The 27870-nt window shown below is 48.8% G+C and overlaps 1 protein-coding gene across 2 annotated transcripts in view; it reads right to left on the bottom strand.

Moving 5' to 3' along the window:
- EPHX2 (epoxide hydrolase 2) overlaps positions 1 to 27870 on the bottom strand; it is a 59919-nt gene that overhangs the window by 4690 nt on the left and 27359 nt on the right. For both annotated transcript variants that reach the window (XM_082726833.1, XM_082726832.1), the window contains 7 exons: positions 25455 to 25481; positions 23147 to 23232; positions 19630 to 19741; positions 7551 to 7625; positions 5282 to 5315; positions 3262 to 3364; positions 2306 to 2375 (listed from right to left, as the gene is read on the bottom strand). In XM_082726833.1, the coding sequence (XP_082582959.1) occupies positions 2306 to 2375; positions 3262 to 3364; positions 5282 to 5315; positions 7551 to 7625; positions 19630 to 19741; positions 23147 to 23232; positions 25455 to 25481 (507 nt within the window). The remainder of the gene's footprint in view (positions 1 to 2305; positions 2376 to 3261; positions 3365 to 5281; positions 5316 to 7550; positions 7626 to 19629; positions 19742 to 23146; positions 23233 to 25454; positions 25482 to 27870) is intronic.

The following is a 27870-nucleotide window of genomic DNA, read 5'->3' as shown; positions in this document are numbered from 1 at the left end:
CCTTTCTGTCCCCCCACAGGAAGGTGAGGGAATGTGCTTAAGAGCCCTGACCCTCCCCCTAAGGGAAGGTGACCTTGCCAGAAACAACCCTCCCTTTTCTTTCACTTAGAACTTTCTAGCCACCCCGTCCTTCCTATTAAAACCTTTCCCTTGGTACAGTTCTCAGAGTGCCCTCTCCATGCTAGACAGGATGCTGCCTGATTCAGGAATCACTAAATAAAGCCAATTAGGTCTTCAAATTTACTCAGCTGAATTTTGGGTTTTAACAGAACATTAGAGATGACACCAGGAAGGGGGAAAGATGCCCTTGAGTGGAGATCAATATTCCTTTTCTTTGAATTCAATGAATGCCTAAAAAGGTCAGCCAGGACTCCAGAGTGAATGGGTCAGCCACAACTGCCACCAACCTGACATCAGCTCTGCTTTATTCATCACCAGTGGTGACCAGCAGGTGACCAGCAGGTGACCATCACCTGCTGGCAGATACTACCGCGGGCTGGAGAAAGCCTCCTCTAGTGTCTCGTTCTCCCTCTGCCATTATAATTTTCAAAGAGCTTCGTTCTGTCTCCACTTAAGGGACTTGCCCTGTTCCTCCCCTATGTACGGAACCAGGGGCTTCTCACTGCAGCCCTGTCACCAAACGATGAAGAACTAGGGGGTGCTCGGATGTGATTTCGTTGTGGGAACCCATCGTGGGGCTGCTGTACACTCTAGAATATTCCAAGTCACAGTGTAAACTGGTTATGGGGAAACAAGAGGAGGTGGTGGAGGGGGACGATCTGAGAGGCAGCTGTAGAAGAACGGGGTTTCCAACGTTAGCACCCCCGGCGTCACCTTCCCAAAGACTGTCATCATGCCCCTCCATGCTGGGAGAGATGTCTGCCCATTAAACCGTGGTTTTGTCATTTCAGTCAATCACAGATGAGAGAGACAAAGATAATGAGCCTTAACGGAACTACCAGTATGTGCCAGGCGCTGGTTTAAGCATTTGGCGGGCATCAATCCATTTTATCCTTACACACACCTATGAGGTAAGCACTGTTCTTGTCATTCCCATATTACAGAAGCAGCAACAGAGAACAGAGTGGCTAGGTGCCTGACCCAAGGTCACACAGGGATTAGATCCCAGGCCGAGCTGCTGCCCAGCCTGCTCTTAACTATGTGCTCCATGTTCTATTGCCTGATCCCACAAGGTCAGGACCTCATCTGTTACAACCGCCACGGGATGCCTGAGGTCCAGAACAGTGCTTGGCACACAGAGGGCATTCACGCTTTAGTGAATCAACAAGATAACCACAGCGATTGACTAAGCTGAGGAACATGAAAATGAAATTTCCCATAGGTTTTCTTCACATTCTGAATGCACCCTGGGGACCTGTCACAGGTTTCCCAGGCTACAGCATTCCTGTGAAAACTGCTGTAAGCCAAAACGGTGAAAGGTGAAGAAGCAATCACCAATAATTTATATGAAAACATTTTTGAACTTTCCCAGACCCCCAAAATCACCTCTTTTCGGCTTTTCTGATACCTTAGGAAACATCTTGCTAATGGATGCAGAAAAGAGAGCAATGTCAAGCCCAAGTGCTCAGAGACGGGGTTCAAAGCTACGGCAGGGGAGTTCCTGGGGAAGGGGTGCGGCGGGGCCCTCTGGCTTGTGAACCACCTCTCTAATGATTCACTGCGAAAGAAATGCTGAATGCTCTTTCTGCTTTTTCCCCTAAAAGCGAAAATCCTTTCAATTTCTTTCAGTCACGGAAAACCTGTTACTAATGCAGGTCTTTTGTAAAAGTGAACTTTCAAAAATGCAGGGTCTATCTCTACTCCCTCTGCAGACCCAGAGATTGGAAACCCATCTTCTGCTTGGCAAACCAGGACATGGAGGCTCAGACTGACTTGGGTGACGTGACACAGCCAGCGGCTAAAGCCTGTCTCTCTGAGAGGACCTCATGCTACTCTGTGACATGGGGGCTCCATGATCCTTCTCCCTTTTGGGAGTCTTTTGGGACTTTCCGCTGCCCTGACCTGGGGCCTTCCCCGGTGGCACTGGGGTCACCTTGCCAGACCCCTGCCCTGCCCCAAAGCCGCCCTCGGCCATTCCAAGGAAAAGTATCAGGAAAAGTCCTCCAAAGACCCCCTTGAGTGGAGGGAAAGGACAGAAAGGAGAAAGAGGGCAAGTCAGACTGCCCATCCCCCCCACTCCAGCTCAGACCCCAGGCTAGACTCACTGGACCAATGAGGAGCCCCCAAAGGGGCTCATGGCGGAGGGGTGGGGGGGGTTGGGGGGAGCGCAACCACCAGCACTCACCTTCCATCCCACAGCTTTGCAGCCCCACTTCCAGTTCAGCTCCATGTTTCGATACCAGTTCAGGGGACCTCTGGGGGCGGGGGAGATCAGGGAACAAGAACAGGAAAGCTCTCAGGAGAGGACCATGCGGCAGACCTCACCAGGAGTCAGCTCCACTCAGAGCTGCTCTTCCCAGTGGGAGCAAAGGTGTCTGCAGGGAGGAGCAGAACAGAGCCCAGGGGTCCCAGCTGGCTGCCTGACACACCGGCCATGAGTTAACGAGCGAGGCCTAGTGGAGGCATTCAGGGCTTGGCCGAGAGAGCCACTGAAGGGGGCTTCCTGAAACACACAGATGCTGGCCCTACAGGACTCCGTGTTCTTGGAGGGCAGGGAGCTTTGCTTCTTTCCCTCACCAGCCAGAAGACACTCCTCGGCCCGGGACCTCTTGGAAAGGGACTCCGGGAGTGGCTGTAGTGTGGAGGTGACCTCTTTCCAGTGGGACATAGGTGGGTGGCTCAAAGAGGCCTCTCGGGACAGGTAAGGATGACCAGGAGCTGGCCCTGAACACTCTCCCAGTCCTCAGTCCACACCTACCAACCAACACACACCAAGAACAGGAGACACTGATATCCTCCCCAGAAGACACATGCAACTTCTGAGTGTCTCTAGGCTTTTGTATTTTTCTGAGAAAGAACCCAGAGCTGTCCTCTGATCCTCTCAGGGGTTATGACTTAAAGAATGCTTTTAATCCTCTGTTCTGAGGGGCCCATCAGCACAAGGGGGAAGCAAGCTGGGTTATCCCACACTACAGCAGGCCAAGAATTTTCAGGAGTGAGCCTCCTGACAGCAGAGGAGTTCAAGCAGAAGCTGGTCACGCATTCCCAGGAGGCACAGCAGGCCTCACCCGTACCCTGACAGCAGAAGAGCCCTCTTGGCCAATTGTCTCTCTTCTGTGTTTGGGGTACTGTCGTCTTTACCTGAAACCAGACTTCTGGAACTGCTGCACATAGACCCCGATGTCCTCCTCGGTGACGATGCTGCTGGGGCTGGGCTCTTCTGGGGCCCTCACCAACAGTCCTCCTGCAAACAACCACCTGTTCGCGTGCAGCCCAGGGCCAGGAGCCCGAGTTCTGACTCTGGCACGTTCCCAGCTGAGGCTGGGCACCAAACTGCCTCTCCTGTCCCATCTTGAACTCTCGGGGAAGGGTCTCCTGCTCCTTCATTCATTCTCTCTCTGCACAACGAGCTCATTTCCTCTCAAGCTGCGAATCTGTGCCCTCGCTGTCATTCTGGAACCCAGTGATATCATGCACATGGACCTCCCCTTCCAGGACAAACTTGAGGACAAAAAATATCCCTTTCCTCAAAACCTCGCGACTTAATTCCAGGACACTATTTACTGTTTACCAGGCTCCATCGGCCTTCCAGCTACCCCCTGCCCTCCCCACTCCCGTTAGCTTAACTAATAACATCCCTCTTTAGATACCTTCTCTGAGCCTCAGAATTTTCATCAGAGTGTGCTCAGATTTTTCTCTTAGCCTGGAGGAAAATCCAGGACAGGGAGCATGCGTTCCGTTGCCTTCTACAACATGGTCCCGTGATCCTCTGCACAGTGTGGAATCCTAGCTTGTCCTCAGAGGTGTACCTTGTGTCCTGGCAGTCCCCAGTCCCCTTGGCAGCCACCTTGCGATGACAACGGGCAGCCTGCGGACGGCTGCTATTTCACAGGGGACAGCCAGAAGGGCTAGTAACGCCAGTGCCTGAACAGGGCTGACTCACCATTTTCAGGCTCCTGAAGCCTCAGAGGCACAATAACTGGGTGAGGCTGACTTTTGTGAGATGTTATCAAAGGGGTATGTGATCAGGGTGCCTCCCCACGACCCCTTGACCTGCGGCTCCTGACTTTCTCTGTAAGAGCTCCCACCAGCTCTCCTCCTGTGACTACTGTGATCCGCCACCCTAAAAGACTGTAGGCTCCCCGAGGGCAGTGGCTATGCTTCGTGTATCTGGCTGGCTGTCCCTGCGTCACATCAAGTGTGAGCTCCACGTGCTCGGGGAATAAACAAACAAGTGACTGCATGGAAGAGGAAAGACAGGGAGGGAGGGAGAGAAGGAAGGAGGAAGGGAAGAGGGAGGGAAGAGGCTTTCTTGACCAGAGAGAGGAGTATGGCCTTTAGGGTGGGAGGAGTTTAAGTCCAGCCTTGTCCCTCTGAACGAGCTCCTTAACTCTTCTGAGATCCATTTTCTTCCTCCGTAGATGAGTGGTAACAATGGGATTTTTAAAGGATGTCATGAGGATGATAAACAGTAGATCTCAAGGGGATGAGGCCCATGTCTGATGCTCAAAGGAGAGGCAGCAATCGTTATCAATACACGTGCATACTGGCCGGGCCTCCGTGGGGGTGTGGGTGGGGGCAAAAGCAAGATTCTGTGGGAGCTGTGCTGGATCTGTGCGCCGTGGGGATGTGCAGGGCTTCAACTCTGCACTTGTATCCAACCCAGGAGGGAGAACAAGGATGGTCTTCATGTGGGTGAACTGGAAAGAACAGGAGCGCAGAATTCGGAGGGAGGAAAGGCCAGTGGATTATGACCGAGGAGTTCTGGCTCCAGGTCTAGCTGACTTGGACTCTGCGAATACCAGGTGACACTGCAAAGGTCAGTCCCTATCTTGGGCCTTGGTCCTTATCAGCAGAGGGTCGGATTGCCCTGACAAGCTCTAAGATCCTCTAAGCTCTTCCCGTTTAAGATCTTGGACCCAGAGTTCCCTGGGGGTAGGGGCAGGAACCAAGGTCGTCAGATCCGCCCAGGGCTAGGGTGAGGGCTGGTTATTCACCAGCCGGGGCAGGGGTGGGGGTGTTTTGTTAAATCCCGGTTCAGAGCTAATGGTCGTGGAGGGCTGCTGCTTCTGCTCAGAGCAGTCAGATGGACACTCGTTTAACCCTTAGCTGATTTCTGCCATGGCCCTCCCATCCGCCTTCCCTCCTAAGAACCTCTTACCCATTTCACGGACTTTGCTCACGCTGAGAAAAGCCTGTGGGGAAAAGGAAGGTTAGAAATGTTGTCCTGGGGGCGCCTGGGTGGCTCAGTGGGTTAAGCCGCTGCCTTGGGCTCAGGTCATGATCTCAGGGTCCTGGGATCGAGTCCCGCATCCGGCTCTCTGCTCAGCAAGGAGCCTGCTTCCCTTCCTCTCTCTCTGCCTACTGTGATCTCTCTCTGCTCGGCACCGCGGCTGCTCCTGAGTGCTTGCAGGCCTTAGTCACATAAGAACTTGGGTGGATACAACCCATGGGGAACAGATGAGACCTTAGACCTATGGCGGGGGCAGGGGGGGCAGTTAAACAGGAGATACTCCCTGCCCCTCTACCAGAAACCCAGAAAATCTGCAGTCCTCAGTAAAAGGGTGGATTAGAAAAAAATCCACCTATCATGGTGGATGATGTCATGGCAGAGCAATGTCAAAGTGAGTTGTTTCATTTCAGTTTGATAGGAAGAGGAAACCACAGAAAGCTCCCCCTAGGAATTCACAGGCATAAGCCTGCCTTCATAGGTGCTTGGGTTTAAGCCTACTCTACCTGCGGGATGTGGAAACCCCAAAGCTGCGAGGTAAACAACAAGAAGAGCAGGCCTGGGCCGGTCACGCCCATGGACTCAGGTGGAAGCAGCCAATGCTAAAGCACATGAGGGTCTTTTCTCAAGCCCGGCAGAAGCAGATTGGTGCAGTTTCAGCACTGCTGAAGATGAGCTCACGAAGCAAAACTACAGAACACTCCCCCACACCCCCACATGCACACATACAGGCCCCACTGTGAGACAACAAACACAGCAGACAGTAAAGCCCAGTCTCCTAAGAATATCAAATAATAGGACTTTCAGAGTGAGAGAGAAAGAATGAAAAAAATAAGTCTGCTTAACACGATTAAAGACATAAAAGACGGAAAAAGAATACAAGAATACAAAATATTAGAATGACAAGAATACAAAAGATTAGAATAGTTTGGAAAAGAACCAACTACAACGTCCATACATAAACAAAAACCTTGTTCATGGAAATTAAAAAAGAAAACATCTTAGACGTATAGAATTGCAGACCAGACACCACTATATACAAGGAGGAGGGCAGATCTTGGGCTGGTTTTTCATAAGCAATGATGGAAACTTCTACCTAGAATTCCATACTTGGATAAACTAGTCTATAGGACTGAAGATCAAGATGAAAATATTCTCAGGCCAAAAAACTGTAAGTTTATTATTATTATTTTTTTAAAAGATTTTATTTATTTATTTGACAGAGAGAGATTACAAGTAGGCAGAGAGGCAGGCAGAGAGAGAGGAGGAAGCAGGCTCCCCGCTGAGCAGAGAGTCCGATGCGGGACTCGATCCCAGAACTCTGGGATCATGACCTGAGCCGAAGGCAGAGGCTCAACCCATTGAGCCACCCAGGTACCCTGTAAGTTTATTATTAATAGACTTTTATAGAGAGAACTACCAAAGAAGGTACTTCAAGAAGTAGAAACAGAAAGAAGCAAGAAGCCAGGTGTGACCAGCAAGGGTGCTGGCAAACACGGGGACATCTCAGCAGCACTGACTGTACGAACAACCGCAATGACAGGACGACCCACACATAAGGCAGCGGGCTGGGGTGGGGCGGGGCACCTGGGTCACTCAGTTGATTAAGCATCTGCTTCAGCTAGAGTCATGATCCTGGGATCCTGCGAGCGAGTCTGGAATAGGGCTCCCTGCTCAGCAGGGAGTCTGCTTCTCCCTCTCCCTCTGACCCTCCCCTGAGTGCTCTCCCTCTCTCTCAAATAAATGAATACAATCTTAAAAAAAAAAAAAAAAGCAAGCTGCGATTACAGAGTTAAAGCGTTCTAGGCTCCTTTCCAACACAAGCGTTAGTGATCTCAATTGGTTTGAGACTTGGACAACTGTGTGTGTGACAATGGTAGCAGCAGTCACAGCACAACTTCTCAACTATTGCTATTAAAATCCTTTATAATCCTTCTTTGATCTTTATCTCAAAGCCTTACTGGTGTGGGTCAGGGAGGATGTAGACTTTTCCCACAATGAGGGGCTCGGCCAAGTGAGGACCTCCAGCACCCTGACTACAGAAGTCAAAGAAAAGAAGGCCACATGCTCATTTCCAGACCTGGCCACACCCCAGGAGCCTCCCCTCCCAGGGAAACCTTCCAGAGACACTTCTAGCCTCCGCAGCTCCCCATTTCTTCCCTCCTGTGCCCCCCACCACCCTGCCCTCTGCAACACTCACCATGTCATCACTTGCTCTGAAGAAGCTTTTGAAAGTCCGACTCAGGTTCTGTTCCAGTTCAGCCTCAGCCACTCCCTGAAACAAATCAAAAAAGCAAAAGGAAGGACTCTGCAGAAATCTGACCAAAAGCTGAAAGCCCCCAACGTCTGTCTCCTTCAGCCCACGTTTTGTTAGAAGTGTATCAGTCTGGGTTTTCCGACTGAAACACACGTTCTAAAAAAAAGCTTCAAATAAAACACAAGATGCTAACAGTGGTCCCTCCCTGGGAGGTGGGTTTATGGATGTTGCTTTCTTCTCTGTTTTCCAAAATTCCTACAGTGAGAATGTCTTACTTGTAACAAGCCCTCTAAGGGAATGGGGGAGGGCCGGACAGGAGTAGTTGCTGGTGAGAAGGAACGGTTCCAAGGATTCTAAGAAGCCAAGTGGCAAAGCCAAAAGGTGTTCCATGCACGCATCTCGTTTTGCTATGGTAACTTCAAACCCAATCTCTTTCAGTTGGGTCTAAATGATTATAGACTGATCATTATTCCATGCCCATGGATTATCTCCCAAAGGACAGGGCAGCGAGGTTGCCTTGTGAAGAGCTGAGACCCAAATCCTTTGTGGTGATGAATTACCAGGTCTCCCCACTCATGGCAGCATTGTTGCATGTGATGACTCATCTACACACGGTTCTTGGTTCATTTCCAGGTCTCCGACTTGGGACTTGCCTCATCAGTTCCACAGATACTGGGTCCCTTCTCATCCTGGAAACTCAGGGTCTGGGTACCTCAGTTCCCCACCTCCCCTTCCTCTTACCAAATCCCCCATCCAGGAGCACATCCAGACACTAAGACAGGGTGGCAGGGGGTTTCGAGATCCATCAGTGGATGCTAATTTACTGGCTAGTCTCCTGGGACATGATTTTTTAGGGCATGAAAGGAACATTTTAATCCAGTCTTTCCTTTCCGGAAATTGAAAGCCCTTGGACCTGAAAGCTGTTATAAAACCTGTGTAAAGAAAGATAGCCATCCCTGGGGCAGGGACCCCCTCCAGGGTAACTGCTGGGAAGGAATCAAGATCCTTCCCCAACACAGCCCCAAGGAGACTAGTGCTATAGCAGGACACGGAAAAAGAGTGTGGCAGTGTCTCAGTCCATTCCAGCTGCTGGAACAGAATCCCATACATCGGGGAGCTTGTGAACAGACATTCATTCCTCAGTCCAGAGACTAGGAAGTCTGCGATCAAGGTGTCTGTAGACTCCCTGTCTTCAGACTCTGGCCCTCACATGGCAGAAGGGGCAACAGAGCTTTCTCTGAAGAGGGCACTCCTCCCGCTCACGAGGGCGCCACACTCCTGACCTAATCACCCCCCACAAAGGTCCCATCTTCTGACATCCCCACAGTGAGGATAGGAATTTCAACATTCGGTCTACAGCACAGTGCCAATATACTTTTTTCTCCTTTCCAGCAGCTCACCTGAATGTACCCAGGCACGGGCTGAAATGGATTACAGGAAGTTTTCTGAGTAGGTGTCCTGACCTTCTCAACTCCCTGGTTTAACAGACCAGAAGCTTCCATCAAGAACACCTAACTCCTGGGGTGCCTGGGGGGACTGTTGGTTTCTGCTCAGGTCATGATCTCAGGATCCCCCGGTGGGGCTCTACACTCAGTGGAGGGTGGGGAGGGGGTCTGCTTGAGATTCTCTCCCTCTGCCCTTCCTCCCATGCTCTCTCTCTAAAATAAATCAATCTTTAAAAAAAGGACACCTAGCTCCCTTAGAGTGACCTTCAAAGAACTTTTAACATCTGTCCCCCAAACTGCCTTCTCAACCAAGTTCCCCTTTACGCATCCCATTATCTGTATTCTTGTTGGATCCCATAGCGCTTTAACGTGCCCCCCGCCCCGGGCCACCCTGAGGACGGGGGGGGGGGCATCCATTTGAGAGCCTCTGTGACTGGTCCTAGGACAGAACAGGGGCTGAACATAGATGTTGGTTCCTTTCCTCCTCTTCATGTTCTCGAGAGAGGAGGGTGCCATAGGCCAGGTCTCTCTGGGGACCTGCAGCCCTCTCCGTCCTGCTCACGTTTACGAGGCCCCAGGATAGCCCACTCTGTGTGTTCTGCACATCAACACGGTGAGGGCTCTGATCTATGAGACGGCAGCAGGCACGGAAGGAAACATTTATCACCGGCAGCGCTGGGACTGCAGTTGGAGATTTTCTGCAGCGAGCGAGGTCGATGGAGTTCGATGAGTTCGTGTTACAACCCTCCTCCCCTTGGTCAGATTCAATTATGATGGAGATTCGGTCGTGACCCTCTGCTACATGACGAATCAGGGCAAGAAAAAAGCCACAGGAGGAAGTGCCCTTTAACTGATCAATAAAAGCTGTGGTCGGCCCCGCCTGTCACATGGGGCAGGGCTTTTATTTCATCCCAGAAAGAGCTGCCAGTTGGGTCATGAGCCCAGGGCCTGGAAGAGCCCAGAGGTCTGGACAGGGCTCTAACCCGCAAACGGTCCGTAGAAGAGCAGATGGATGCCAGATGGGTCAATAAAAAATCAGAGGGATCCAGAAGGTAAACAAGTCTGTCCGCCCACATGAAAGGACATGGGATCAACAGAAGAACGAGGACAAAGGTGAGGGCCAGAAAGCCGAGAGGATGGGAACATCTGTACTCTGCTCCCACGCCCTGCTGATTATCACCGGACCCTCTAAGTTTTTCCAAAGGTGATACCGTATTTTTAAGTCCCGCAGACTAATGACAAGATTCCTGCCTGCCCCAGCGGGGACGGGCTCCTCCCTCTGTGCTCCGGAGTGGAGCCCTTGAGACGGGCTCTGGAATCCAGCCAACAAGGCTACAAGCCCCTGTCCCCATACTCAACTGGGCAAGCCTCAATTTCCTCATTTATGAAATAATGAGTTTTCCAAGGATTCCACAAGAATGAGAATGCCTTGTTTCTTACAATTCCTGACATGCAGGAGAAAAGCCAGTAAGTGGTAACTACTGGTTTATTAGGATCCCTATTGTTAAAGTCACTGGACTACAACTGAAATGTCTATTCTGGGACTCTGGTACCCTTACCAGCCTGAGTTTCTTATGGACACCCAGTGTATCTTATTCCTGTTTTTGTTCTCATGGCCACAGCATGGTAATAGTAGACACCCCGGTGGGTGGGTGGGAGGGAGAAAGGGAAGAGGGGAGAAAGGGCGACTGGAAGAGGAGAGGAAGACTCTGGTGGGAGTGTCTTCTAAGTCACTGTGGCTTTTATTTTCTGTGCCCCCTCCCCATGAGCTCATAGTCACCAGACAAGGTGAGTCAGCCCCAGCTTGATCAAGTTGGAGGTGCGCAGTAACCTATGGAACAGAGACAAATAAATGATAGAGCCTGCTGTCTTAGGACCCAACGCTCTCACTGGGGCAGGCGAACGGAAGACAGTTCTGGGTTCAGAAAGAAGCCCCTAGAACAAAGCCTTTGGAATTCCATGAATCCTGGAGCTTTGTCTCCAGAGTAGTACTTGGAGGCTGTGTAAGGAGGACTTATAGAGTGAATGACTAGAAGTATACGGAAACCCACCTGGGAGAATTCACCAGAATTTCTTGGCCTTTCCATCTAACCACCTCTGCCTCCTCCCTCTCTATTTTAAACCTGAAACCACAGAAGCTCATAGCTGTGAGGACACTACTAATCCTCTTCTCCCTGTTTTCTGTGCTTTCCAGATTAGTATCCTGCACTTTGCCCTTACTCCTCAGACCTATTTCCAACTGCTGGCTAATGAACATGTCTGTCTGTGTGGCTACCTTGTCACACTCCTCAATCTGATCCTTAAAACTGACCTCAAGAGGGACCAATGAAGGAAATGTAGCTTCCGGTGAGATATACTTTCATTCCTACCCCAGTGTTATCACACTGCACTGTAGTGGGTTGAGGAGTGGTCCCCAAAGAGGCACATCCAGGGATCTAATGCCCAGCAGCTGTGAATGTGACCTTGTATGGCAATGGAGTCTTTGCGAGTGGAACCATTAGGATCTCGGATGAGTGACGAGTTACACATCAAGGGGTGCCAAGGGTTTCCGGCGCCACCAGAAGCTAGGAGAGGGGCATGGAATGGACTCCCTCAGAACCTCCAGGAGAAACCAAATCTGCTAACACCGTGATTTTGGACTTTAGCCTCCAGAACTTGAAGGCCTACATTTCTGTTGTTTCAAGCCACAAAGTATGTGGTAATTTGTTGCAGCAGCCCTAAAAAAATAATACACCACTTCAGGAAGGGTACCACTTTGGAGGGTAAGTGAGGAGGGAAAGGGACTAGGGCCTACATAACCTCCAGGTTCAGGGCGGGCTGTGCACCTGCCTCCCTCCCCACCACCAGGAGGCTGTTGGGTGTGCTGGCCACGGGGTGTGGGATCTGGCTCCTGAGATCTCGGCACATGTCCCCCAGCCCAGCTTCCTCCCCAGGCACACATTTCACTCACTGTTTGAGGAAACCCAGAAATGTGGCATCCAAGACCAAGACTAAGACCATCCAAGACCATTCAGAAGACCAAGTTTTGGGTACACTTTTCACCCAGTGTGTGGACAAGGGAGGAGCCCTTAGTCACTTCACCTGCCAGGAAGGTTTCCCAGCTGGGAGGGCAGAGCAGCCACCTTCTCGAACTCAGACCTCCTCCTAGAGGTATCCTCCCGCTACGTCCCTACGCAATGGGATTTCTCCTCTCTCGTCTCCCGTTTGCTCCTTCCAAGATGTACAACAGGTCTGCCTCAGAAGAGGCACTTAACTGGGTCTATGGTTTCATTTCTAAGACCATGGAGACAGCCACCTAACCAAACAGCAGGTCCATCAAAGCAGGCGCTCAGGCCACCTCTGTCCCCCTCCACCCAACACTAGAAGATGCGTCTGGAAGAGGAGAAGGAAGTATCCTTCCCATCAGGGGCTTGGGGACAGCAATGCTGCTTCATGTTCTGTCTCTCTTGATCATAAATACTCAGATTCCTCTTCTGGGGCAGAGTTTTCTCAAAATAGGCCAGAAACCATGTCTGGGGGGCGGAAGGTAGGGTTGTCCCTGAAGTGGAAAATGTTATCCAAAATGTGGGCAAAAAGAGAAAATGGTTGATTACTTTCCAGGGTTCAGCCAGGCATGCACACACAAGGGAGGCAGGGAGGGAGGGGGAGAAAGAGAGAGAGAGAACGAGAGAGAGGTGAGTTAGGTCCCACAGGAGGTCCCTAAGGAGACCTGAGGCTCTCTGAAGCCACCTCCCCCCTGGGGTGGGGGGGGTCCTCTGCTCTCCCACAGTGCTGAGCTGGGGAGGCCGCCTTACAGATGGAGACTCTGGGGTGGGAGTGTAACCTCCTTCAAAGTCGGGCATTTTATAAATACCCAAGCTGGAGACGAGAACTCCAGACTTCAAACCCCTCAGTATTTGGTTCTTTTTACTAGAATGTAAGATTACACATGTAAGAAAACACAAATAAAATGAGAAGGGCTCCTGCCTCTTGCAGGCTCAGACAGACCATGGGAGGGAAGGCTGGCTGAGAAAGGAAGCACACAGCAGGGCTTTCTTTTAAAAGGTACTGTTCCGCTGGGACAAACCACCAGAATAATGTCCTCGGGAGAGGACTGGCTCCGTAACTGATGGGCCACCTGTATTCTGGGGGCACCGAGCGGCCACTACAACGGGTGAGGTAAATCTGTACGTACTGGCGAGAAAATCTGTCCAAGCTCTAGTAAATGGAAAGGCAGCACGACTCCAGTTCTATAAAAATTACTTGTCCGCCCATAGGCACATAAGCACGCCCGCCCCTGCCACACTTAAAAGCATCTTATAAAAAACCGTCTGGGAAATACTCACAGAACTATTCATAGTACCTACTTCTAGATGAGTGAAGGGGGTGCCAACATTCTATCTCATACAACTGAGTACTTTTTTTTAAAGCACCAAGTATAAATCATCTACAAAATACAGGCAGTAACAAGTCACCAGCTGTCTCCATAGTCTGGTGCCTGATGGGGGGTGGGGGGATGCGTTACTAGGGTGTTCTGGGGATTAAGGAAGACTCGGAACACCGTGAGAGAGAAGGAAGAAAATTGTTTGTGCAGGCTGGGTTGGGGGGCCCTTCCACCGGTGAAACCGTCTCTTCTTGACTGCTACCTATAATTTCCTTTCGCCACATTTTCTCTGTTACCTCCTTTCTCAGCTGGTTAAATACTTAGAAGTGGGCTCTGGCTTGCCCTGGTATATATAGCCGATAGCTGGCTGTACAGATCCAGACACCCATGCCACACACACGGGTGCACGCCGCACACCCTTCTCCCAAGAAATAACAATACACACATACTACTGAGGAGGAGTGAAAAGGGACTGGTGTGGGGCGCTGGAGGAGGGTGTGCACTAACCATGTTCTGATTTCTGGGGCAAAGGGGCTATGAAATCTCCGGAAGCTAAGCAAGGACGTGAAGAATCTTAAGAATTAAAATAGGGAACTAGTCGAGATCAAATTACACAGCCAATTCTACTTGTCTTTGTGGCCCAGAGCGGCCTCCTCCACTTTCCTACTATACAAAGGCAAAGCCTGTCATCTCTTTGCCTAGCACACACACACACACACACACACACACACACACACCCTTTTAATTTTAGTTTCCACCAGACTTGGCAAATTTGCAGGATGGTACAGTGAACACATTGGCTCAAAGTTCAAAGAACTAGAGGAACGGAATCTAAACTTGGGGTTTACTTAAGCCACACCCTGTCTGGCTCAGCAAATGTGAAGGAGGCGCGGGAGGGACAGCCACAGGCCATTATCCATCCTGACCTTGTGTGCTCCTCCTGGTTGGGGGAGTGGTGGAGATGAGTTTGGGAGGCAGGAGGGAGGGGGTTCCAGCACCCAGCCCTGAATGAAACATGTGCTCTCCACCTTATGCCGTGTTTCCTGGCCTGGATTCAGCTTCAGTTTGAAGCTGTTACTATCTGAAAATCATCCAACTAGACCTCCCTTTTGAGTGCCCAAGGTCAGAAGGGACTGGCCTGTTGATAAGTGGGAAGCAGACGTGCTGGCAGGACCCCTATGCACGGTTTCCCCTTGAGACCCAGCTCTGCACCCGTCCAGACCAGCCTCAGCAGCGGACTTGGCCCCAAATCCACATCCCTCACCAAGCCTGCGCTCATTTGAATACTGAACATTTCTCTACCAAGAGGCTTTGTTCTTAAGAACAAAAACCATTCTCCCAACCCTTCCTGCAGGTTTTAAACCCAGCAGCTACAACATAACAATAGGGGTACTGATTTTTCTACAATGACTATAATAACCTTTGAAACAAAAAAAAAAGTCCTGCTAGGGGGGCAGCTAATAAGCAGTTTTCCCCTGAGGTCACTTTTGTCTATCTGGCCTTTGAGCTTATCCGGCTTTGCTCCTTCTCCTGCTGTTTGGATGAGCAGGGCACACACCACAAAGTCCAAGCTCCCCCCCTTCTCCCCACAGTGTGGCTGGCTTAGGGGGAGGCACGTAGGCTTTAAAGTCAAAGCTAGGTCAAACCCAATCAGTACCTGGTCTTGGGCCAGTGAGTAAACCCCCTCGAGGCCCTGTCTGCTCTGCTGAAAGACAGGAGGACACCAAAGTGCACTTGTGAACAGAACTTGGCTTACCATGCTCACAAAGTAATAGGTGCAGGGCCCCTGGGTGGCTCACTCATTAAGCGCCTGCCTTCGGCTCAGGTCATGATCCCGGGGTCCTGGGATAGAGTCCTGCACGGGGCTCCCTGCTCAGCGGGGAGCCTGCTTCTCCTCCTTCCTCTACCTGCTGCCCCTGCTTGTGCTCACTCTCTCTTTGCCAAATAAATAAAGAAATAAACAAATAATCTTAAAAAACAAAACAAAAACAGCAGTAGCTACAACCAAAGTGTCCTGGATAAAAGAAACGTAGTCCACACGTACAGTGGAACATCACTGAGTCCTAAAAAGGAAGGTCAGACACATGCTACAACATGGAACAGCCCTAAGAATGTTGTATAAAGGGAAATAATCCAGACCCAAAAAGATAAATCCTGGGTGACTCCACTTCGAGGAGGTACCTGGTGTGGTTAGGCCCAGAGATGGCAAGTGGCACGCTGGGTGCCCGGGGCTCGAGGGAAGAAGGGAGGGGGAGTCCATGTTCACTGGGCACAGCTGGGGATCCGCATGATTAAAACCTTCTGGGGATGAATGGGGGTGACGGCTGTACAGTGAAGCGAATGCACTTAATGCCACTGAACTGTACTCTTAGAAGCGGTTCAGGTGGTAAATTTTATGTGTGTTGTTAAATAACAAAAGTTCAACCAAGTATGTTTTGAACATCTATTTGGTTTTATTAATCGGTTCATGAGTCGGACAGCACCCTGTCTGGCCAGTAGAGGGCACTCAGAGGGCTACAGAAAAGTCAAGGTTTAGGCAGAGAGAGTGCTATGCAGGGAATGATGGGCAGAGAAGCCCTTGTTCTAGGCAAGGTGGTCCTTAGGAGGCAACAGAGGGCGCCCCTCAGTGATCTCCTCGTGCTGACCAGGAAATCCCTGCTTACAGGTTACGTTTGTGGGGGGGCTAAAACTGCACTCAGGTTGGGCACTGAGTGTTGGTTTACTGACTTGGGGGGCCTTCACCTGAGTGATGCCATTTTGAGCCCATGGCTTTTATTTTATTTTATTTATTTTCCTATTTCATTTCATTTCATATTTATTTACTTACTTATTGAGGGAGAGGGGGAGGAGAGAGAGAATATACCTGGGAAAGGGAGAGAGGGAGAAAGAAAATCTCAAGTAGGATCAACACTCAGAAAAAAAAAAGGATCAACACTCAGCGCAGAGCCCGACATGGGGCTCAATCTCACGACCCTGAGATCACAACCTGAGCCGGACACTTAACTGACCTCGAGCCACCCAGGCACTCCCCTCTCACTAAATTTTAAACTTTTTTTTTTTTTTAAGATTTTATTTATTTATTTATTTATTTGACACAGAGAGAGAGAGAGAGAGAGATCACAAGTAGGCACAGAGGCAGGCAGAGAGGAGGGGGGAAGCAGGCTCCCTGCTTCCCAGAGGCTCGATCCCAGGACCCTGAGATCACAACCTGAGCCGAAGGCAGAGTTTTAAGCCACTGAGCCTCCCAGGCGCCCCCACCCCCCACTAAATTTTAAAGGAAGATATTATTTTTTAAAAATGTGTTACTTACATCAACTTGGGCACAATATTATTATTTTTTAAGTAAAAAAATATTTTAAAATTTCAGTATCTAGTATGGTAGAGACCAAGAGACACAACCCACATTAACTAAAGCTCTTTGAGGTCCTGCCCTTCGGCTCCAGCTGCTCCTCGCTTGTACCGAACACGTAACAGTTCTGAAGGAAATGAAGAAGGAATTCCCGCCCTGAGAAAATATGTGCACACAGTGCATCGTGCAGGCAATTTTATGATGTTCCAGACCTTCTGAAACCCACTGTACAGATCACTGAGTATTTTGTTAGGAGCTCTCTTATGTCCCATGGTATTTCTGGAAGATAAATAACTTGCCTACATTAAAGCAAGTTCTGCTTTTTCAGCCCTTTGTCCCCTCAGGCTGGTTCCCTTCCCAAGCAACCCACATGGATCCTATTCGTCTTTCGAGGGCTAGTTCAAATGTCTCTCCTCTGGTAAGAATGAACTGTGTTTTCTTACGAGCTCCCAGAGTAAGCTGGGCCTTCATGACGGTCCTGTGTGGCTGCTTGACTCTCCAGGGACGTGTTACCTGCCAGCTTCTCTGAGAACTGTTCCAACCCTCAGACGTCGCTCCTCAACTCTGACACTGGCAAACACCGCAAGAGCAGAAGCATCTGCTGGATGAATTCATGGATACTGAGTCTTTTCTTGATATTTCTGACACTGTCATGCTCAACTCCTCAGCCCCATCAGGGGGCACCTCTGTTCTGCAGTAGAAAGGAGTCTTCTTATGAATGTTGACTCCAAAGGGATGAGAAGAAAAAAGGAAAAAACGTGGAAGAGAAAGGAGCGGGGGCCTGAGCATGGAGGGCCTGTTGCCCATACCTGGGGCATGGGGGCTGGGGAAGAAGGTGACAAGTCACTATGAAGCATGGGGTGCTGGTGATGGAAGTGTCTATGGGGGGATTCCTCTGGAAAGGTGTACTCTGGACATACAGAGGGTGGTAGTGGGGTTTGGGCTTTTGGTGGGTGGAAGCCAAGCAGAGCCAGAGATTGAGAAAGGACCAAATAAGAGGTCAAAGGAATCCAGACACCAGCTTCCCAGTTTTGGGTGGGACCCTATTCCCTTCCCAGTTCCCAAAGGCCAAGGCAGCTACCACCAAGACAGGTGGCACCAAGACTTTGTGTTTCTCTCCCCATCACCAGAGGCTTCTCCAGTGTGAAACCCACAGGGGTGAAGAAAGCACCTGGGAAAGGGTGGCAGATAGTACGTCACACCTGAAATTGGGATTCTGATTTCCAGTCCAGCTGGAAGAATTTTCACAGGGCCATCTTTGACCAGGCAAAGGATTCTACAAGGATTCTACTCTACTACTTTTGACATCAACTACAGGCCCAGAGCTTAGTGTCCAAGCCACAGGGACACTTACCTCCTTCCTTTCTCTCTTATCCTAGCCTTCCAAAGGGGGCACTTCTCATGGTCCCCACCCTTTCCCCTCACTGTCCTGTCCCCTTCCTCCCATTTCTCTCACCAGGGGCAATGTTCCTTTTCCCCTTACCCTTTAAATAAGTACATAAATGAGATCTTTTAAAAAAAATGTTTCTCTTCGAAGGCACTGTCTTATCAATTAAAATTGTTCTTTGTGTGTATGTGCATGCTTTTTTTTTTTTTAAAGATTTACTTCTTTAAATTTTAATTTTTATTTATTTATTTATTTTTGAGAGACAGAAATGGGGAGAGAGAGCTGGAGCGGGGTGGGGGGAGGAGCAGAGGGAGCAGACTCCCTGCTGAGCAGGAACCCTGGGATCATGACCTGAGCTGAAGGCAGACACTTAACCGACTGAGCCGCCCAGGCACCCAGAGACTTATTTATTTGAGAGAGTGGGGGAGGAGCAGAGGAAGAGGCAGAATTTCAAGGAGAGTCCACTCTGAGTATGGATTCTGACCTGGGGCTCAATCTCACAACCCTAAGATCGTGACCTGAGCCAAAATCATGAGTCAGACAACCGACTGAGCCACCCAGGCACCCATGAAATCATTCTTAGAGAACAGTCACTTCCTAAATTATAACTGGGATGGTTGTGGCCCTTGCTGGGGATGGTACCTCCTGTGAGCAGCAAAGACACAGTCTGGGTGAGAGAAGCAGGGGATGCTCTTGTGTTCTTTATTAACTCAATCTATCCTTCTCTCTTAGGCATGTGAAGGAAGCATCTCTTATCCTTTCTGGAATTACGCAGATGTAGCTGGACATTAGGGTCCAGAGTCCACGAGTGAATGAATGGCAGGTGTCCTCCCCCAATGAGGCCAGATGATGCTTACCCCAGTGCTGCTCTCAGCAAATCCCCCTGAAGGTGACAATGACACCCCATCACGGTGTCAACCCAAGGTCCAGAGGGAATCTTTGACGGGCACCTTAGGCTTTGTGTCACATGAGGTGATACCCAGAAACCTCCCACATATCTCAAAGCACACATGGGGCCTGGAGTAGGGCATTTAGGCTCTGGTGCTCCTGTAATCACAAACCACACTCCTCAGCAAGTGAGGGACCAGGTCTCCAGCAAGAGTCCAGGAGCTGTCCCCAACCAGAGGTGGGCTTCATCAGCCTCTCAGCCACAGAATTGAGGGAAGACAGCTCCAAACCAGCACTCAGCCTCCCACTCCACAATTTCAGAGAAACAGGAGAATGCACCGCATTGTCACCCCCACTCCCTTCCCCTCGCCACCCCAAATATGCACACACAGAAATGTTTCGTCACCTGGGAAGGACCGCCCGAGCTATGGAGTGCCTTTCACCTGAGCCCATGTGTAAGATCTCTGACGAATGCCATGGAAAATTAAAGGGCATGGAGAAAACCAATCCAATAGGGAGAAAGAAAGACAAAGGGGAAAGAAGAACAAAAACCTTGCTGGGATCGTAAGTGCTCAGGGTCCCAAACTTACTGGTTCTTGGAAGTAGAGCTGATAATCAAAAACAGGATTGGCTTTGATTCTCTCCATTGGGGACACATTGGGATTTGCCGGTATGAAGGGAGTATTCAAACTGGCCACTGCCCTGTGGAAAAAAGACACCAAGACACAGACCCTATAAGAAGACAGTCTGTAAGAATCATAAAGGAAGCTCTGAGCAGGAAGTGGACGTGCACAAGGTCTCACACCAGCCGTGTGCAAGAAGGGGGTCAACACTCTGATTTCTTGACTTCTAGCCCAGTGGTTTTTTTTCACAATAAACTGCAGCATTTCTCACCTTCTTGTCTGAGACAAAGACACACAGACACAAACATATACATTATGTGCAGTATATCAACCTTCATTGGATTATAGTTTCTAAAAATGCATTCACTCCTTCCCTCCTTCCTTCCCTCACTTAACTCTGTGTTGAGTTAATTCCATGCTATATTCTAGGGGAGAAAAGATCTAAAATCAATACTTGAAGAGCTTATTATAATCTTAAGAAGCTAGACAAATATGCCCGTGACTATATTACAAGACAGACTGTGATATGAGCCATTCAGAATAGCCTAAGCACCATGGGAGTTCAAGGAGACCAAGACTTTCTAGATCTGGATATCATGGAAGATCTCATGGAAAAGAGAGAACCTGGCTTTTAGGGGTGGAAGAGTAGAGTGAAGGGGAAATGATACTATAAGGGAAACATCATGGGGTAGTACAAGCAAATTCTAGAAGCGGGCAAAGCTTGCAGCTAAGTTTGCACAAAGGATCTATGTGGCCAGAGGCCAAGTGTTTAATGGGGCATCTTATGAAATAAAGCCAGTGAGGCAAGTGGGAGCCTGGACATGAAGCGCCCCGAGTCTGGATTAGATGCTACTAGACAACCAAGAAAACCATAAGGGCTTCTGAGAAGAAGGGAGGAGCAGACTGAAGTTGCAGTCAGGAAGTGATGTATCAAGCAGTGATACATGACATAGAGGCAGAGAGGGACGCCAGAAGCAGGGAGAGGGCCAGCACACCACTGCATTAGTCACCCAAGAGCAACAGGATGGCAGTGAGAGGAAAACGAGAGAAGGCTATATCTGAGAGGGGGCAGGGCTGACAAAAGTCAGCCAGGACCATGGTTAGCCTTGCTCATCAGTAAGGGATCCCATGCCCACTCTGATCCTAGCGAAACGCCTTCCCAAGAGATAATTAAGGAGAGAAGAGAATATCTGGGGAAGACATAAACTAGGAGGAATGGGATAACAAAGGACAAATGAAGTCATCAGGGAAAGAAGTGCTGAGATTTAACCAGTGCCAACCAACAGAAGAATAATGTAAACCACACATATCACTTAAATTTTCCATTAGCCAATTAAAACATGTAAAAAGAAATATGTGAGATGAAATATTAGAGTATTTTATATCAATTACATGTTAATTAATATTAAAGTCTAATGTTACTTGAGTAATATTTGACATATTTCTAAAATATTAATAATTTTATTAATAATTTGAACAAGTAATCGATTAAACAAGTATTAGTAAGATATTTCGCTTTTTTTTTGGATATTAACTCTTTGAAATCTGGAAGGTATTTCCCACTTATACTCATCTCAGTTTGAATCAACCACATTTCAAATGTTCAATAGCCATCATTAGACAGTGCAAATTAGGCTATAAAGTAAGTTATACCAACACCTAAAGGTTTCTCATGTTACCAGAGTGAACCTATTTTAAGCATTACTTAAATCACAACTCAAGAAATTCTAGCTTTTTCTAAATATTCTGAGCAGACTAAAGTTTTCTTTTCGATTGCCTTGACATACCGTTTATTCCATGTATAAGAAAATTATCATCACCACATGTTAGCATACAGAGATGTTAGCATATAACTGCTGCTGCCAACAGCATTAAGATTGGAAAATGCTAAACCACAGCCTCTTTTTGGAAACAGAATCTCCAGATGACTGTCAAAGAAAGGATATAAAAAAGGATTATAAAAAAGGTATTCTTGGCCAAACACGTGAGTAGACCCTTACATTAAATAGGTTCCTGAAGTTAATCTGAGTAGAATGCCAAAACCAAGGATTTAAAGAAATAGTCCACATTAAAGGTGGGCTTGTCCCCCTCTTTCATTCATTTTCTGGCCAGAAAGGTGAAGATCAACCTCAACAATATTCTTAGAATCAGCTTTGCCCAGGAGAGAGATGCTGTGTCCCACCACAGACAGCCCTGGAAGGGAGTCCTGGCTTCTTCTTGCCCCCCAGGAAGGCAGTAACAGGGTCGTTTTGATGCGCACAGATGGAGAAGGAGCAACTACTACCAAACCAATGGCAGAAGGGACGGAAACAGAACAATGAGAAGAGGACCAGGAATGCACACCACACTTGCCTGTCTCAGACCTAATGTTACTCTGGGTACAACTTCACTGGGCTCATGTTAAATATTCTCAAATTCTCATGGGAGAGACAAAGACTAGGCTTCATAAAACATCAAGATGGTGTTTCACTTCCTTCAAAGTTGAGATCATAAGCGTGTTGCTCTACTTCCCTTTGCTTCTTCAAGAAGCATCTAATACAGTCTGTACAGTAACTTCCTAGAGACCTGATTCCTAAGAGCTGAGTTCTTATGTCAACTCTGAATGAAAAACAGGAGAGAGAAGCTAAAGAGATCAGACAAACAAGAGTGCAACAACTTTAAAAAAAAATATTTTGGGAGGTATTTGCTCTTTTTGGGCTCTGATATCCTGCCATTTGAGCTGATGCTGGGCTGAACCAAGATCCCCAGTGTTTCTGCTCTTATAAATGCCACCAAGTAAAAAGTGACTGGAATCATTTGGTGGCTGGGAAGCATGGTGTTTATTTAATTTGCTAAGACCCCAGGCTGAAATGGGAGGTGATGCAGACTTCTACCACGGTTGCCAGCCACGAAGACCACCTGCCTCTCTGGGTCCAAAAGCTGCTGCCAGAGCCCTGATGCCATGCTAAGAATGATTAGGAATGACGTCATGGCGGTCACGAAATGCCATCCTAACTTGACATAGCATTTTGCAGGCCATACAGTTGAAAGGAGTTACCATTACCCCTCTGTGGTTGAGGAAACCCAAGGCCTAATGAACGAAGTGATGTGTCACAAAGCCAGTTCAGGGCAAAATTGAAAGCCATGTGTCCTGACTCCCAGCCCAGGACCGAAGTTTCTTCTGGCACTCCCTTCTATGACCCCACCACCCTCGCTGCCTCACCCACTCCCCCCGAAGTCTACCACCATGCTCCTGCATTCCCACTGGCGACCCAGGCCCTGAGTTAGCTGTCCCAATACCAGTACCTGGGACAGGCCTTGCTTCCTAAGACATTAGCTCTTTAAACCCTCCTTATTAAGGGGTCACCAGGCACTGAGAAGCTAGGTGTTTGTTGCCTTCCCAGATAACCTATATGTTTTCAAAAAGTTTACTGGAGTTCAAGACCTGAGGGAGAATACTAATAGGAATTCAAATCCAAATTCTTGGTGCCTGAGGCCTAATTACCTCACTCTCTCAGGGTAGAAGAGAGCCATGTTCCACACCAGCATGCCTCCCCAATCATGGCCAATGAACACCGCTTGAGGGATGCCCTAGAGAAGGACAGAGACGGGAGATGAATATGGGCAGGCTCCACAGCCTTGTAGGCCCAAAACCTGTAGGCCCAAACCCTCAGTCGGCAAACCTTTTGTTCACTTCCTAGGACTCCTCCTCCTCCATCAACCTACACTATTATGTCCACCCTCTTCAAGCCTCCCTTCCCACACATACCGGCTCCATGGAGACTCTACAGATGATTCATCTTTTCTATTTTCTCAGAAGCCTAAGGCCACAGACTCCAAATTCCCTCCTCTTCTCTACCTTCCCTCAAATCGAAATTCATTTCACCTCTTTTCCTATTTTTTGTATTCAAGTTGGTATGACTCACCTCCTTGTGTTCCATGTCCGTCTTTCATTGAGTGATTATGATTCTACTCCCCTCTCTTTTGGGATCTTCCCTCCCTTAACTAACCACTGACACCTCCAAGGCATCTTTAACCCTTCCCTCCCTACCTGCAGCCTCCTTTCTAATGCTGCTGCCAACAATGAATAAGAACAGCTCCCTTTTGTAGAGGCCCTACTATGTCCAAGGCACCGGGCTTAGTGCCTACACCTCTTGATTGGAATTCCTCCATAACCTTCTCACACACACTTTACCAGTAGGGAAAGAGGCTTGCAGTCGTTACGCGACTTACCCGAGGCCACGTGGATGGTCATTCAGACCCAGGCCTCTCTAACTTAAAATCAGGCTCTCCTGACTACCACCCCACCCCGCTGACCACATTCAGCCACATCAGAGCCTTTCAGGGCCTCGCCAGTCTTGCCACACAACCTTGAAAAGTGGCTCCCTGGCTCAGCTCCCTGCCATGCTTCCGCCTTCTCCATGCCCAGCTTCTCGCAATGATCTACTCTAGTGGCCTCTCTGGCGCTCTTCCTAAGTCCCCGCAGCCTGGTTTTTTTCCCTGTGACCCGAGTCCACTGAAACTTCCTCGTAAAGGCTATTCATCACTTAAAATAGACCACCCCACCCCCCTGCCCCGCCTCAGCTCTCACTCTTCTGACCATCCTGCGGCATCAGACATTTCCTTTGAAATGTTCTTCCCTAGGCTTCTGTTGACAATATTTTTTCTAGACTCTTTTCTCCCTTCAGTGAGTCCACTCCTTCCTCTCCTGTCACATGGGAGCACTTCACGGCTCAGCAGCCCTCAGTCCTGTCATCTACTCCCATGGCTTCAGCCACCACCTCCACGTGGAGGACCACCACCTCACCTGTCATGGGCCCAGCTTCCTCCCTCGGCATCCCAGGAGTGCCTGGGCCATGGAGCAAAACCTACCCCAGCCTGCCAGCAACCCCAATGGCTCTCTTCCAAGAGAGTCAGAGACTCTCTCAGCCAGCTGGAAATCTAGATGGGAGGTCACTCTGGAATCAGAACTGGGGTGGTCACACTGGGTCATGCCCTCCTAGATGTCCCTGGCATTCTCAAAGGGTCCAAAGCCAATTCTGTGGGACTGAGAATCTGGATAGGGCAGGGACCATGACATCTTTGCCTCATTTCCTACAGTGCCCAGCCACTGAATGGAATTCAGGGGTAGATACTTAGTCATCTGGAATTCTCCTCCTGACCCTTACATTCAATGAACAGGTTCCATATCACTGTTTTCAGGTTCTCTCTCAGCTGTCCCTCCACTGTCACCGTCCTGGCTTAACCCTTCTCCCCCTCAGTCCAGGTTACTGTGTCCTCACCCCACCACCGTGACCTAACCGAGGGTGGCAGAAGTGGACTATCTCCATCTCCTGTAAGTAAAAAAGCAAAAGTACAGTCTCCCATCACCATAGCTGACCTGCTTTGTGTCATTCCAAACAAGGTTACCTGAAGGCATTTGATCTGAGGTATTTCTAAAGGGGTATCAATCATAAAAAGTTGGACATGTTAGTCTATAGGATATAGGGTAGTTTCCAAACTTCTGGGCACAAGCAAAGCTCTTTACCCTGACTCAAAGCTGAGAAGAGGTATCCTGTTCCCTGGAAAATGCTTTCCGTGAAACAAACGAACACAACAAACTTGGCACTACACTCTTCTCCACACACTTTGCCACCTCTGTGCTTATAATTGTTCTTGACCAACGACCCTGCCTCCCACTGCCCCAGAGTGTCCTTGTTCCTGCCCTCGCCACTCTCCTCAGGGGTTCTACCTGCAGACACCTTCAAAGGCTGCATCCTGAACTGCCCACCCAAACAGAAGTTTCCAGAGATCAGTTCAAAATAATTACTCACCAACTTATCCAGGAAGGTTACCATCTCCTAAGAAAGAAAACAGACCATTCAGAAGTTGTACGCACCCATCTCAACTGCTTCCGGAGGCGAATTCCTGTGTCTTCTTTGTTAGGGGCTGCACTGTGTCTTCCCCAAGCTCACACGTGGAAGCCCTAACCTCTGCCATGCATTCCAACACCCCTAAGTTGGAATCCTAAGACTAGAGACATACAGAGAAAAGGTTCATGATTCCTTAAAGGTACCTATTCTAAAATAAGTAACAGTTGTATGATAGACTGGCCCACAACATTAAGGAATTATGGTTGAGAAAAAAGTGGTTTCAGTTTCTTTGGGAGAACGTTGAGAAAAGGGTTTTTGTGCATGCTTGAGGATAAGCAGTATTATGGTTCTTCATTCAGTTTCCTACAACCCTCCATTTCAAGATTATATGGGTTATTAAAATTTATACAGGGTATTTTATTTATTTTTTTTAGAAAAATTTTTAGAAGGTTTTATTTATTTATCTGAGAGAAAAAGAATGAGAGAGAGGGAGAGAGGAGAGCATGAGAAGGGGGAGGGTCAGAGGGAGCAGCAGAGCCCGATGTGGGACTCGATCCCGGGACCCTAGGATCATGATCTGAGCCGAAGGCAGTCACTTAACCAACTGAGCCACCCAGGCGCCCTATATAGGGTATTTTAAATAAAATTTTACATGGAAATACTGTGCTAATTTTTCAAATGACAGCGCTACTGAGATGATTCACATACCGTAAAATTCACCCTTTTAAAATGTGTGATTCACCGGATTTTACTGTGGTCAGAGCTGTGAGGTCCTCACTGCTATGTAGTTAGAGAACATTTCATCACGCCAAAAGGAAACCCTATACCCATTAACAGGGACTCCTGTTCCTCATTCCCCTGAGCCCTGGGCAACCACTAATTTCATTTCTGTCTCCATGGAATGACCTCTTCTGGAGACTTCATAACAATGCAATTATTATACAGCACGTGGCCTTTTGTGACTGGCTTATCCTAGCATAAGGTTTGTGAGGTTCATTCATGTTGAAGCATGCATCATGATTTCACACCTGTTTGTGGCGAATAATGTTCCATTGCATGGATATGCCACACGCTTTTATCCATTCATCAGCTGATGACACATTGAGGCAGTTTACACTTTTTAATGAACATTCATGTCCAGGTTTTTGGTGGACATAGATTTTTAATTCTTTTGGGTGAATACCTACCTAGTAGTGTACATAGCAATCACTTTCAAGGGTGGAGCCAGAGGATGGGAGCATCACAGGTTTATCTTGCTTGTCTTAGTCTAAGGACCTTCTTCAGGAGGGAAGTTATGTCAAGTGACCTGAAGCAACCTGATTTACCTGTCTTAAGAACCGATTTCGACAGAAACAAGCAGGGGTCCAGTGAAGGAATGTTAGGGGGATGGGTAGAGGCCCCCCCACAGGGTTGCTGGTGAGATCTTAGCAGGATTTCAGGGGAGATAGGAGCAAGATCAGAAGTGGCAGAGCAGAAGAGGTAAGGACCTGGAAACTGAGGAAGGAAGGACAACCCTAACTGGAAAGTCAGATTTTATCAAGGCTCCTTTTAAAAGGCGCCAAAGCCTGCATGTGGGCCTGGCTGGGGGACAGTCCGAACAGATCTATGACTCCTACACGGAGACTTTTTGTAAATTTAGCATAATTAGCAGTATTGCTAGGGGTTTTTTTAGATTTTTTAAAAAAATTATTTATTTCACAGAGAGAACAAGAGTAAGTACAAGGGGTGGTAGGAGGGGGCAGAGGGAGAGGGAGAAGCAGGCTCCCCATGGAGCAAAGAGCCCGATGTGGGGCTCGATCCCAGGACTCCTGGGATCATGACTGGAGCTGAAGGTGCCCAACCGACTGAGCCACCCAGGCATCCCCAGCACCACCAGTTTTATGGCCAACCAAGACACTGTGCCTTCCCCTTGGCCCCTCCAGTCTTGGCTTTTGTCCTCTGGCTGATGGGAGGCTTGGCTACCAGTCTCCTCACCTCAGCCTTGATAAGCTCTGAGATGAGGGCCCCTCCCCAATGGTGCTCATGCTTCACTTAGAATGGGAGCGCCATTACAGCCGCCAAGCCACACACTCCCCAGACTATCCAACAACATCTCTACCAAAATAAGGTGATTTTTGCAATTCTCAGGATGGAAAGGCAAGATGGTGGACTGGCCATGAGGAGGGACGTGGGAGCTCTCTCAGGATTCAGACCTGGCTCTACTAGCTGTTGACCTCAGGCAATTACTTTACCTCCTCATGACTCAGTTTCCTCTTCTATCCAATGGCTTACAATAGTAACTGATAGATAGTAGATGTTAGCTATCATTTTGAAATGCCATCTTAACTTACAGTAAGACTTTTATACCCAAATGCTGTGAAATCTTTTCTTAGGATGG

This window comes from Mustela nivalis (assembly GCF_964662115.1).
Source record: "Mustela nivalis genome assembly, chromosome: 4".
Classification (NCBI taxonomy): Eukaryota; Metazoa; Chordata; class Mammalia; order Carnivora; family Mustelidae; genus Mustela; species Mustela nivalis.
The sequence above is the reverse complement of the archived record's forward strand: the minus strand, read 5'-3'. Positions and strand labels throughout refer to the sequence as shown.